Source organism: Phaethon aethereus, assembly GCF_964289735.1.
Source record: "Phaethon aethereus genome assembly, chromosome: 2".
NCBI classification, from domain to species: domain Eukaryota; kingdom Metazoa; phylum Chordata; class Aves; order Phaethontiformes; family Phaethontidae; genus Phaethon; species Phaethon aethereus.
In genome coordinates, this window is record NC_138582.1 from 122,131,992 (window position 1) to 122,146,182 (window position 14,191).

General features: G+C 38.9%; 1 protein-coding gene across 3 annotated transcripts in view; it reads left to right on the forward strand.

Annotated features, from left to right (window-relative positions):
* Window positions 1–994: 994 nt before the first annotated feature.
* Window positions 995–14,191, forward strand: part of TRAK1 (trafficking kinesin protein 1) — a gene marked incomplete at its 3' end in the record, with an annotated part of 54,370 nt that continues 41,173 nt past the window's right edge. For all 3 annotated transcript variants that reach the window (XM_081996283.1, XM_081996284.1, XM_081996285.1), the window contains exon 1: window positions 995–1,708. In XM_081996283.1, coding sequence (XP_081852409.1) covers window positions 1,645–1,708 — 64 coding nt within the window. In that variant the 5' untranslated portion in view covers window positions 995–1,644. The remainder of the gene's footprint in view (window positions 1,709–14,191) is intronic.

The window sequence follows — 14,191 nt, forward strand, 5'->3', positions numbered from 1 at the left end:
AGCTGGAAGCATCGAATTAAGTTAGTAAAAGGGAGTTTCAAAGCACAAGGTGAGGGTTTCTTGCATCGTGTATAGTAGATGTGTGGAAGTCCTTGCAAGAGGATGTTGGAGGTGCTAAAAACATACATGGGTTCAAGAACAGACAGGATAAGTCCTTCAAGAATTGATAAAATTAGAAACTGTATCAGTCTCAGACTGTCTCGTTCTCTGAAGTGGGAAAAAGTTGGAGTTTGAGAGGGCAATTGAAGTATTGACTAGTTCTCTCTTACCTGCTCATGGCTGTTGTTGTAGATGAAGTCTTCGGCTAGACAGGCACCTCCTTGGTCAGACCCAATATGACTGCCTACCTTGTGTTACTAACATGCGTTGCAACTTAATCTATCCCAGTGCTTCTACTGGTGTTCACAAAGAAATACTGTTTCCTAATAAGAGGGGGAGAAAGGGGTGAAGAATATGTGGTAGTTATGAACAAAATGGATGTCAATCCCTTTGGTAACTATATCTGTACAGCTTCAGACATGCTTTTTGAATTGCTATGTATGATGATGACTTAATGCCATGTGTTCCTCAGACAGATTCTCGTCTAATAGCTTAAACATAATTTTATTGGGTGCTGCAAGAGTGAAGTCTTTCATTTCCAAAACATTGAACACAAATGTTAAGCTATTCTGTGTGATGACTTCAGCATTTTTAGTAGTAGAGCAGCAGAAGTTTGTCCTAACTCCTTGTTTCTGGCTATGAAGCTTAGGTGCTTCGAAAAAAAAGAGGATGAGTGGTTCATAGAGAGGGCAAAAAGTAGAAGCAGATTAGCTTTATAGCAAGGGGAAATGTGTTGCACTCCTGATTTTTCTGATTCTTTCATTTTTTGTTTTCTACTTTTGCAATAATAGGATGCATAAAGGATTCTATCATATCATCCCAGAATAGTGTAACAAAATAGTAACGTAGTTTAATTTTCCATGGGGAAGGCAGGCTTTTATCGAACAGTGTGGAGAAGAGTAGTAATGGACTAGGTTTTCATTATTCATGTACTGCATGTACCCAGTGAATTGTGATGGCATGATGCTGTTTTTCGGTGAGCAGTCAGCAGAGAGTTGTATCATCTTTCTGAGCAAGGATTTTTGTTTCCAGTATGGAGGGGTACTTCTAGTCTGTAAAGCCAGCAACAGCAAAATGCATTTTCTTCATCTCTGCATTGCCTTTGGAGCCAGCTCATCTCCATGGCAACATGTTAGGCTGAAAGAGATGTGGAGACTAGGGAGGGGAGGAATGAGTTAGAAACAGCCAGGCAGTGGTGTGTGTCTCCCACGTCAGCGCATCAGCCTTTTGATAGGATGATTTTGTTAACGCCCATCCAAGGCTCCTGTGCAGAGCTTCTTTATTAGAGGAGCTGCTAGGGCATCTGCTTCTCCCTTCTGCATCCTTTTTGTATTTTTTATTTTATTTTTATTTTTTTCCAAATACACCCTCCACATCCCCCTTTTATTTTAGTTGTGTCCTCATTGAAGATGTGCAGTTCATTTTTAGCTTCCTATAAGCTTCCTTGTGCTGTGGTACTTTGCCAAGGCAGGAAGGCATGGCTGCATTTCACTTGACCTTAGCAGCGAAGTGAAATCTTGTCTATGTTGCTGAAGGATCCTGACTATGCAGAAATTTATTGAAGCAGATTATTATGAACTGGACTGGTATTACGAAGAATGCACAGATGGTAAATATTTTTCTAGTCTCTTGTTGCAGAATTTGGAGATTCTAAGACTGGAGCATCGTTATTCAATGGTTCTAAAAATGAAATACCTTGGAAAAGGCAACACCCCTCAACATCTCTTGTGAGCATGCTACAAGAGACTGCTGTATAGCTTTCTCTTTTTTTCAAAGGGAGTGGCAGAGGAGCATATGCGTTATATGAGTAATCTTTGGGCAGGGGGAGAGAGATTTGAAATGCTAACTGTATGTTTAATAATTTATCTGAATTTAAGTACACTTACTGTAAGATTCTGTATTGTTTTGAGTTTTAAGTCTGTGTTTTTTCTGCATTACCAATATGCTGTAATACGTATATATTTAATGTGTTAATAGGCAGTAGATGTTTTCTGTCTGATTATTGTCTGTGAAACATATTTCACACTAGCTTCTTATAAGTGAGCAGGTTAACTTTTTGAATTGGAAAAATTACAAACTCTGTCAAGCACTATCTTCTGGGCCTCTTGCAGGTTTTCTGATGTTTGCTTGGGCAATTATTCCTTTATCAGAGCACTGAATATTTTCATCAGACTTCTGATAGAAGGCACATGAGGAAGGGTCATGAATGGCTAAACTGTACTCTCAGCAGAGTGGAAAAATTTCCTCATTGGTAGCACTTAGTGGTAACCTCTAAACCAAAATGCAGCCTTTGGGAAAGCAGTAGTTGTGTATCGATTGTTATTCTGGTTGGAGAGCTTGGCTTAAACAAGGCAAGTCCAAGATCACAGTGAAGCAAAGAACAGAAAGGAGCAAGGATAGGCCCAGGAGATGTTGTGCATATGTAGTACACAAAGTTATTTCATAGTGCCCTGATAAGAATATCAGAGGGGATGTGAAGAGTAAAGATGTGTTGACAAAATTTGAATGGGTTTTTATGGTCTTTTGGGTGGCATGTGCCTCCATTTGTCTAGATTTCGGAACTGAATGCAATTTCAGAAGCTTGTTAAACTTGAACTTCTCTTATGTTTAATTGATTATTCCTGTCCCGGTGTTGAAAGAGGAAAGGTGCATATTTATTTGTAAGATCTGACCCCTTTAAGTTGGATTGAATCCATTATGTAACCTTCATCGTCTAGGTTTAACCCTAGTAAATACTGTAGCATCTGATTAATCCACATGATGTAACAGACTGGGTTGGCCTGGTTTTAGAAGCTTAAGAAATAGAACAGTTGTACTGTCATTAAAAGCTGTAGCTGATTTTTTCCTCAGGTTAAAGTACAGCCAGCCTTCTTTTTGCTGTTCTTTTTTATGGTCCTTTGTCTATTCCAAGTGGCATTATGCAGAACTGTGGCATGCCTGAATGTCTGAGCTAAAAGCTGTTCTGCTCATCAATTTTATCTTAAGGTGTGTGCTGCATTGGAAAAACTATGGGAGTGCCATGGTAATGGAATAAGCAACAGGTGTTGGGCAAGCATTTAAATACCTTGTGGGGTCAGGGCCTCAGGAGCACTGTAGTTGTTGGTCTGATTCTGGGCTTACAAGTGAGTGCTGAGCCCCTGCCCAGCATACTTATTCCATGAGCTGAGATCTACAGGGAGTTGGTTAGAGTATATGCTGGCCAGCTGCTTGAAGTATTTGGAAAATTCTCCCCTAAGAGAAAGCACGGTTTAATGTCCGATAGGGGAAAAACCTCTCCAGTAGGTAAGGCATAATGCTTTTAATTTTTTTTTTTAATTGAAATATTACTTCTTACATGATTGAAAGATAGTGCTGTCAGTCCTGTCTCAGCCTCTCAAATGAATGGTAGTCTTAGAAGGTTTAGTGGAACTTTATGGGGTTTAGCTGTCTTATGCTTCTCCCAATGGAAGTGTGCAAGAAAGAGAGAAGGATTTGAGAGGTACGGTGGAAGGCATAGTCTTTGGCTTTTGATAGTAGTATATTAATTTGGGTTTATAATAGTGTTGGCATTTCCTGTTGATGGAGAAAGGTATTCTGATTGTAGTGAGAGAAGGCATCTTTAAAGTTTAGTAGAAGATGGAGCTTTTTCAAAAATCTAGAACAGGTGGCATATTATGAGATGCCTGTCTCTTGATGTTTGGTTTTTCTACCATGTGTTTGTCAATACCAGAGTCATTTGCCTGAGGTGCCTTTTATATTCAGTAGAGAGTGATAGGCAGTTGCAGCTCAGCTGACCTGTTTTGAATATCTATTTTAAGACAAGATGAAGCGTAGTTAGAGAGCTTATTTCTCTGCTATACAGGGACTCTCTCGGGCTCAGATGTATGTGTGCATTCAATTGTGAATCCAGTTCACCCTTTTTGGTAAATATAATGTTGGAGGAGAGTCGGTGATACATTGAAACTAATAGAAAACCTCACAAGATGTTATTGTACAGAATTATTTTTGTGATAAAATTGTTCATAAATTCTTTGTCAAAGCCACTGGAACCCAGATTTCCATTTAAAAGGTGTGACTTCAGTTGTTTTACTTTTTTCTGTTTTAAATAATTATTTTAGTAGTATATGGTTTCTTGTTTTTCAAGGAAAAAAGTACTCAAAAATAACACCAAGATATAAGACTTTAATGCTGTTATTTAACTTAATACATGCAGAACTGACTCTTACTTTTATCTCAGATTTAATTAACTTCTGTACGGACCGACATTGTAATGATATCTTCAACTTGAATTTGGTGGTGATAATTTCTTTAATACCTTGCAAAAGGAAATGAACAAATGCTCAAAACTTAAAATTTACAAATCTTTACAAAGACTTTCTAATGTTGGAATAACGAAATAATCCCTTTACATAAGGTCCTTTACAGAATTTATTTTTGGTAGGTGTAGATGGAATTAGACAATAAAATGTCACAGTCTATTTACCTGAGGATTGAATTACCTGTATTAATGAATGTTACAATAAATTGAAACTTCTATAAATAAGCACTATTACACTTTGCCTTTTAGATAAATTTTCAAGTACAATATTTTATAACATGAGTGACAGTTGCCACCTTATTTGGCATTAATGAAATATATTATGTAGGTGGAATGGAGAGGGAGAAAGAGCTTGGGTGAGTGTGTAGTTGAGTAGGAAAGTACTTATTTTCATAGGAGACTTTGAGATTGACAGAGCCAATGATAAAAGAGTAAAAGTTGAAATTTTTGCAGACTCTTATTGTGAAAGATAACAGTATGAAAATCTAGGTTCATCTAGGGTTTTTTAGAGAGAAAAAAACAAATAGATTCTTAAAAAAACACACACAATGCAACTTGGCTAAAAAAAAAAAAAGAAAAACCCCACCATCTCACAAACAGCTAAATAAACAGATAAGTATCATAGAATCATAGAACGGTTTGGGTTGGAAGGGACCTTAAAGATCATCTACTTCCAACCCCCTCCCATGGGCAGGGACACCTTCCACTAGATCAGGTTGTTCAAGTAGATATCCGTAGAAATCTTTATGAATAGCCTTCTCCCCCTGCCTTATTCTTAGGCCAATATTTTTCATCCTCTCAATGAACGATGCTTTCCAGAGAAATCCAGGTTGACTTTGGATCAAATTGACTTTTCTTGTGGCTTCTTCCATTACTCATTTATTTCTAGCTGAACAACTTGACTCAAATGCCTGAGAGTTCATTGCCTACAATTCCAGATGACTTCATGTATGTGCAACTTGCTCTTTCCTCCTCCTCTTATTGGCCATAAGTTTCAGCAATTTCTTGTGGAGAAAAATCGTGTCTTTTCCTTTTTTCCGCTGCCAGTCACACTCTGTGCCCTGTTTGTCACACATGCTGAAGCTTCTAACCCCTTTTATGTTTGCCCAAGGAACCTCATCTCACTCTCTTGGTAGTTCTGGTACCTCTTATCCTGCTTTCACTTTTCTCTATAACTTTCAAGCCCTGCCTATATTTTCTTCTTGCTTACATCGAAACGTTTTCATCTCTTAATCTGTTTGCAGTTACTGTTTGGACCTCGTATCCTCTGTTCTATTTTCCACACCACTGAAACGATTATCAGCAGGCTCCCTAACTTTATTTTTAGCTGAACAATAGTTAACAATGTTAATGCTGCTTCTGCTTGGCCTCTCAGCCGTTTTAAGCATGTTTACTTAACCTTGCCTTGCTTGTATTAGTGTGCCTTTGCAGATGTGAGAGACTGTGCTGGTTTGTTTTTTTTGAAACCACTCTTGTAAAGGAAGCATTAGAAGAATATTTAACATTTCCTGCTGCAGCTGTTGGAGAGTTCTTGGTTCTCCATGTTTCTCCTCTGTGCACCTTAGTTAGAGCAAACACACATCTGCCAGCTCTGTGGGTGGCGCAGTCAACCTTTTCACTTAAAATATGCTTCCCTTGACACCTTCTTCCTTACAGTAGGAGCTTGGCTGGTGAGTGGGCATTTATGATGAGTCATTGTCTCCCTCATACCTTAGTGTGGACCATACTCCGTGTCAACAGAGTAACTCTGGTGTTATTCTGGATGTTAAGTAGATGCTGACTGTGGGTATGCCATCTAAATCTATGAGAATCTTATGAATGCTTGTAGCATGCAGTCTCTGAAACAGCCCTTGCTCTATAGGTAGTCAGCTAAAATTCTCATTTAGGTTGTCCTTGTTTTGCTCCTATGTCCTTTATCTCTATAAACAAGGTTCAACCATATTTATCAGGTATATTCATATAATCATTGATATAATTTTCCTAGTTATCTGATTTTTGCCATGTCACTTCTTTTTCCTCATTCCTCCATTGACCCTCTATTTTTATTCAGTCAGACCTGAGCTACTTCTACTTGGATGTTGTCTTTGTGTAGTTTACATTTCAGTATAGAGGTATTTTTCCTTTTTAATCTGCTTAGCTGCTAAATTTCCAGATAAGCATTTTCCTGTTTTATCCCATTTAATTTCCCTTTCTGCAAAAGTTATGTGCTGTCCCTTTGGTTGAGTGATGGAAGATAATTTGGGTGGGATTTCGAAAGAATGGGAAACGTGCAAAACGTGTAAACATTTGAACAAGCACATTAGAAAGCACATGTTCAATGACCAATTTATCCCCCCTCCCTGAAAAGTTCACTCCAGAACACGCACATTTCTTCATCAATGTATTTTAAATCTGAGTGCTGCTGTTTCAGCTGCTGTTTTTAGAACTTGTTTGCTTACAATCTCTTTGTTCTAAATGGAGCATTGTTATTACTAGTTAGTTGTGTTTAAAATTAAGGTGGTTAAGTGTGCAAAAGTCTAGATATTTCTATTGATAAGGGATGGTTAAAATGATCTGAATGCACTGGAGTTCCTTGGAAATAATGAGTCAGGATAAGAGGGTTTGTTTGTATTGTGTCCAGCCTCACCCTCCTTCAAGCTAGCTCCTGGTTTGTGTTTCCTGTTTGATGGCAAAGTTACTGAAGGCATGTGCATCTGTGTGGTTTAAGCATTGCAACTCACTTAGCAAGCTTCCTGAAAGGTGCTAAATGTCTTTAGTCGTTAATTCAGTGTGGTGATTGCAGCAAACATGCCAAATATACTTTGCAGTGGCAACCCATAAAAATGAATGTTCAATGTGGTATGTTCTTTAAGTCCCTGCGTATGTGTTTACAGGAAATATTAAAAATCTCTTTCAAATCTTTCCTGATTAGAATGTATTTTTTCAGAACTGTATAAAATTTAGCACTTTTTTTTCCATAGCTGCTTATTGTTTGGTCTCTGGAAACCTGGCTCTTAATCTTTAGCAAGTAAATATTCTTGCGCTACTAAAAGGGCTTAACACAGAACAGCACTAAAAGTGAGTTGATAGTGTGAGGGTACGGTACACATTCCTTCTCCACCCATTATGAATTTGCATTCAGGACTTATCATGTGCTGATACCAAATAGGCATTGCAACACTTACCTTGCTGTCAGCTTTTGAATGTCAGAGTCCTTCTGTGCAGCATGAGTTGACATGAGTCATAGTTCAGAAGTCAGCTTGTGGGAATATTCACTTACTCTCCTTATATTGTCATGTACATTGGGCAGCAACATGCATGTTTTCAGTGTGTTGCCTACTGCCCTGCTCTCCTTTATAAGCTAGTTGGTTAGCTATAGTTGAACACTTGTCAGCAATATTAAAACCATAGTATGTCAACACGGTTGGTGTGGTGGACTTCTCTGTCCCTAAGGTTTAAAAGGTGCTTCTTGCATTCTTTTAAAATGACTTACTGTTTTGGTTACTCTCTGAATTTCCATTCACTAGCTATTACCAAAATGGGGCAAATGGACACTGGACGGCAAGTAGGTACCTAAGACTCTTACTGTCTGATTTTAAATTTTTTTTTTAAGAGTTTTGATTTACTATTATAGGGGAGAAATGAGGACACAGAAAAGCTCTAAGGAATCAGAAACTAGAAGTAATGCCCATTATATTATTATTAAAATTACATCTTTTGATGTTATGATATGGGGAGAAAGGGAAAATCTTGGGTTTTTTCCCCCAGTTGAGTTTTTGAGGCTTTTGCTGCTGATGAATATTGCAGTAGACTTTGGCAGTCAAAGGTCAAGTTGCTAGGTTTGAGTAGTAAGATCTTTCTTTATTCAGAAATGAGTGTTCCTTTCCTCAGCAAGCAGTTGTGTATATTTCATATCCTCTGGCTATGTTGTTTGTAATCATTGCTATGTTGTTTGTATTTAAATATCAAGAATTTAAAACTTAAAACAGAATAATTCATCATGATGTGTAAAATTAGTTCCTTCCCATCTCATACTACCTCATACTTTCACACCACTAGAGAAATGGTAATAGAGCAATTGTTCCTACATGACCCTAACTGTTAATGTTCTGCTGGCTTGTAATGTTTGTCTGTCTCCCTCCCTAGCAGTTATGTCCCCTCAGAGGGTGACGAGCTGCTGTGCCTTGCCGTGCCCCCACTTTGCCTGCAACTGCTTTGCCTCCTGACACAGGTAGGAACGCACTCTGCAAGCGGCAAAGGGAACCTGTTTGCTATTGAAAGTAAGGGAGGCAACGTGGCAAACATTAAATATCTATAGCTGCAAAAAGTTAAATAAAGAAGTTAACCTGCCCTTTGTGTCTAGTAAAGTTTAGCAAATGCAACCTGTTGGATACCATGAGGTCTGAGCACAAGGAGTTTTGTTTATTGTTGGACAGAGAAGAGATATGTATGGCCTTGAAAATGTACTAGGGTGCCATATGTGGACTTGAGGTGGTTTGTTTCCCTTAGCAGACAGAACAGTAAAGATGACTGTAGAAAACATGGCATTTGACAGCTGATGTGATATGTCAGTTAAATACTTCGTACAAGCATAATCTTTTTTGTAAAAACAATAAAAAAACCCACTCCCTTCCCCCCAGCCCAGTTCTTCACACAGTGGTTTTAGTGTGTGGTGGGTGCTGTGGTCAGACCATACTATACAGTAGCCTCATCTTTGAAGATCTCTCCGTTGGGTGGGATTAGCGTGTGCATGGGTACAGGCTTTGGCTGTTCCCTGCTCCTGTGGAATCTGTTACTTGCAGCATTAGGCAGCTTGAGAGGTGATTTAACTCTGTGAAGGTGCACACCCTTCACCAGCTGTGACAGTTGGAGGCTGGGTTGGACTTCCGTGTTGCTGAGACACTTGTGGGAAGCTACCACTTCGCCTGGAAGAACAGGGGCAGAGGAGAGGGAACCTTGTTGACGTGAGGAGTGCTGGGGAGGGGGCTTTCAGCCCACTTGATTTGTCTGAAATATGCTAGTGGAGCTGTTGAGTAAAAACTGGCTACCTTCAGAGCTGGTATGATGAACAACATAAATCTTCTAGTAATTATTAGACAGATGGTCTCTTCCCTCCTCCACCTCATCTGTATAATGCAGAGCTGTTGTGCTAAGGACAAATAATCAGGAGCTCCCTGGCTGAGCATGTGAGTGAGGAAAGATGGTATTCTGCTTTGTGGAGACCTTGCTTTGCTCTCCCCAAAAACACAGCCTCCGAGGGAATGACTTCCCATCTCCTGTGAGACTAAGGCATCATATCGTGGCTGTTTGGGATAACTTTGGCAATGTCAGTAAACGAAGAGGAAAGCTTTGAATATGACTATGAAAAGGGAAGTAAGAGAGAACGCATATTTAACAGGCAGAGCCTTGATATCTTGGAAGAAGGTACTTTTCACCTTTTGGTTTTAAACTTTTATGGTAGTAGAACATGGCAACATATAAGTGATTTGAGTGATGTTTGTGGATTTAAATATACTAAATTTTACGTTTTTTTCAACGTGTATCCAGTACATTTGGATGAAATGCTAAGAAGATACTCATAGCAACAGGATGAATCTTAATTTATGTACACTTATTTACAGAAGAAATACATGACAACAGATGTAGGCTATGCAATACCTTTTTTATGATGAAACTGGATTTGGGAAATTATCTGTCTCGAAATTATAGTCCATTTTTTATATGTACATTGTGTGTGTGTGTGTTATGAAACTGTGTGTGTTAGGTTGTCATTCTCAACAGGTACTTGTAAAAATGAGTGGAGCAGGGCAATGATTTCTGCTTATCCATGAGCTTGAAAGCACATAGACAGAAATAATCCAAGTTTTGGGTCTTGTACCTTAACCTTTCAACAAAACAAACAACTCAAAAAATCTTGTCATACTTTGTGGAAATAATGGACACATGCAGTATTGCGGGCAGCTGGCCCGTTAGGGGGTAATGTGAATGTGTATGCATTGAAAATCCCCCTGTGTACCTGCTATATGGAGAGTGTACCCATTCAAGGGCTGCTTCCAGACAGTCTGGCAATCCTTTTCAGGGCTTTAGGTACCAAAAGCTGAATTGCACCATTTATGTTATTTCATGTGCTGTAAATTTTGCTCTAAAATAGCAGTTTTGTGGTAGAGAACTGGTACTTCCAAATACACTGTCATAAAGCTATTGTAAGGATGCTTTGAAAGATGTTAGCACAGAGAATGTGACCTGCTGTGAATTTACATCCTTATTCACCTTGTGGGAAAGAGTTCCTGTATCGAAAGCCTCAGCAGATGAAACATGCTTTTTGAATCCTGTTGCATAGGACTTTCCTGTAAAGACTTCCTCAGAATCAAAATATGCTGCCTGGATTTCAGTCATACTCAGTTTATAAACTATCCATCTCTCCTGTTGTGGGTCTCTGAAGGAAACTGAGAAATTGCATGTCTGTGCAAAATAAAGGTGCTGGAAAGAATACTGGTAAAAGGAAACTTTAAAACTGGGGATTGAGATGGGGAGGAAACTTACCAAGAGAGGCCAGCCAACCTTTTTTCGTGTTTGATTCCTTTTTTTTAAGTGATTAAAAGGTGGCTGAAACATACATCGTACTGTTCTTATTCTTCCTGTTGACTTTACCTTTCACGCAGATGTAAGTTCAGTCTGAAGCTGTTCCTGTTGATTTAGAGAGGGTAAAAAAAAAAAGTGAGTTCCATCTGGGATAAATTTAGCCCTGTCTTTCTATAGCGCCTTCCCCTCAAAAGTGCAGTATGTATTTGAAATGCCTTCTATAGATGCCTTCTCTCCTCCACCTATACATTCAGGTCACCTGCACAGTCAGTGTAGTAGTGATACAGATGCATAAAAACAATACATGATATTTCTATGTATCTTGCATGTGGGCGCACTTAAAAATGATAGTATTTCTCTTGGGGGTGAGTCAATCCATTCTACAAATAAAACAGATGGAAACACCAGCATGTAACCTTTTTTTGCTGAACAAAAAAACATCTTAGCCATATCTGTCTATTGATCTGGTATCAGAAATGGAAGGTCTGAGAACATGCTTCATTTTAACTGTTTATAGTTATTGAAAAGAAGGGGACAATTATGTAAGACTCCTTAACTGTTTGTCCTATTCAATGAGCAGAATGTGTACTTGCTACTTGTCTATTATTTTTGTGGTCATTTTGATGTAGTAAAGTTTTTCCCTGTCCCAACATTTAGATCCTGTGACTGATCTCAGTCCCGTTTCTAGAGCCTCTCTCAGAGAACTGGAGTTACGCTTGGCATCATTACAGAATCAGCTGTCTTGATGAGTGTGGGAAGCACCTTCATAAAGATATAGGCAGAACAGTCCTGGAATCAGTGCATTGCTTTGGAGTTGTAAATTTGCCTGACAGCAACATACTTACTCTTCATTTGTTAAGTTCATCTTTGAGCTGACTGCAGTGCAATTTTGTGCAGGGATATCTGTTGATAGTGTCTACTCAGTTTTTGTTGCAAAAAGAATCTGAGCTGTGAAAGGACAGCCTGTCAGTTTTCTTTGGTTAGTGATTTGTTGGGTCAGCTAATTCTGAAACTGGGCTGTTTTGGGTCTTGCTTTTGCAGATGGGACAGGAAAAGACTGTAACCTGTTAAGGATGTGTGATGGCAGGCAGTCATTACTATTTAAATGTCCTAATGTAACAGTGAGATTGAAACTCCTTCTTATCTGAAGTACTGGGTAAATGCAAGCTGAGAATCTAGCCCAAGTTTAATTAAAACAAAAACCCAAGTCTTATGATCACTGTTAAAATCTCAAATTCACATACTCCAGGGGTCTGACTTATAAAATAGGTATTTTACATTTTTTTTCTTACAAAGACATTGACTAGAATAGAGGCTGTACAGGGCTCTGGAATCTTTAAACACTAAAAACAAAGTAAATACAGAGACTAGTAATTCTTGAAAGCTTTGGCACAGCCAATCCCTCCTAAAGAGCTGGAATAGGAAAAGGTCACATGTTTAAGAAAGGAAGACAGCTGACAATGTGTGGCTTTTAATACAAGCTTGTCACTTCATTTTAGGATTTTTGAAAGATTTACAGTCAGGATCGTGGTTTAAGCCTTACACCCATTTATTAGTTGCAAGGACTGCAGTCCACACATTTCTTGACAAGAAATGGTTGGAAGAGAATGTCAAGACAGTAATTCAATGGCTAGTAATTAAAAATCCTGCAACAGAAGTTTTACTTTTAACAGAAGAGCTGTGCTGAGCTGTATCAGTAAATGGTGTATGCGTTAAAGTGATAGTGAGTTCTCTCCAGGTGTTTTCCTTTATCTTTTTAGTTTTACTTTGTGGCTGTATTTTCAAAGTTACCACATTTGATCTGTGTTCATGCTAGTAGAAGGAACTAGTTTGTGATGTTCTTGTTGAAATTTCCTTTAACTTGGTTCTTCATTCACCACAAGAAAATTCGATGCAGTTCATGCCCTGCCTCGAGGAAGTTTTTTGAAATGGCTACCTGCCTGAGTGTTTGGGCATGAGCTTAAAGAAATAACAGCAAAGTTTTTTCCCAAACCTGAGACTAATAACATAGGTTTGTATGTGAGGCTTTAATATTGGTTTTTCTAAGTTATTTGAATATTGCATGAGAGAAATGTCAGTAAACAAACACCCTTCAAACCGTAGCTTAAATAGCAAGATAAAATCTCTTCTTCTAGAAGAATCAGTAACTGCACCTTAATATTAAAATAGTAATTTGCAAACTACACCATTGAAATCACAGTAAGCTAGGCTGTAATAAGGAAAAAAAGAATATTGACATTGTCTGTTGAACGGACTATGGTAGGTATGTTAGTTATTTTTCACTACTCTAATATGTACTTGCTGACTGAGTATGTGTGGCTCACAACACTATGTTCTTCCAGACTCCACCATGGAGCTTCCCTACAGTGTGACTTGACAATTGTGAAGCAGTTGGCACGCCGTGACCACTCTTCATCCCTCTAACCAGGGTCACAGTCACCTGCTGAATTTCCATCTGCCTTCTGGAGGGAGTGGCCTGCTTCTGTGGTGATGGGGGGGGGGGGCAGGGAACTACTGGTGTGTTGTGTTAAAACTTGGACTTCTAGCAAGTCATGCCTCAGAAGCATGTTATTCAGGCTCCAGTGACAGTAGTCTCTTTTTAAATTTTTAAGCTCTTCAGATGAACATGTTCTTTTGGGACCATCTCAAATGTGACAGACAACAGCAGACCCGAAGCCTCTGCCCCAGTTTTGCCAGGGCTGCCAAAAACTCCTCTTTAGTGGGGGAGAAGCTACCGTGTTTTATCTTTAAATGTGTAAAATCTTTCTAGTCCGAATCAGTAACAGAGCTGATGGCCCATTCTAGTTATATTTTTCCTGAGTATATTTGAAAGGAAATATACATAATTCCCCATGCCCTTGGCTCAAGTTGATGTAGTGCTCACAGTAACCAGTGCTGGAGCATAACTATCAGTGGCTCTAGAACTGAAGTTGTGATTTTTGGCTAGTGCCTTATCCTTGGAGTGCAAAAATAGCCTTTCAGAAATTAAACCAATTGGGGCTGAGGAGTCTGAGTCTGCCAGGGTCTTTGATTGCTAATGTTTGCCAATGGTATCTGGCAGTAAGGAGCTTGGCTGGTCAGTCAGTGTTACTGTGTCTGCTCTGTATGTCTCAATGTGCAACATTTAGGCTGTGATGAACTTGCCATTTTATCTTCAGTGTTTGAGCAGGGCGGAGGGAGACAGAAGCTACTTGTGAGGCAGGGCTTCTCATGACTGATCAAGAATATAATAGG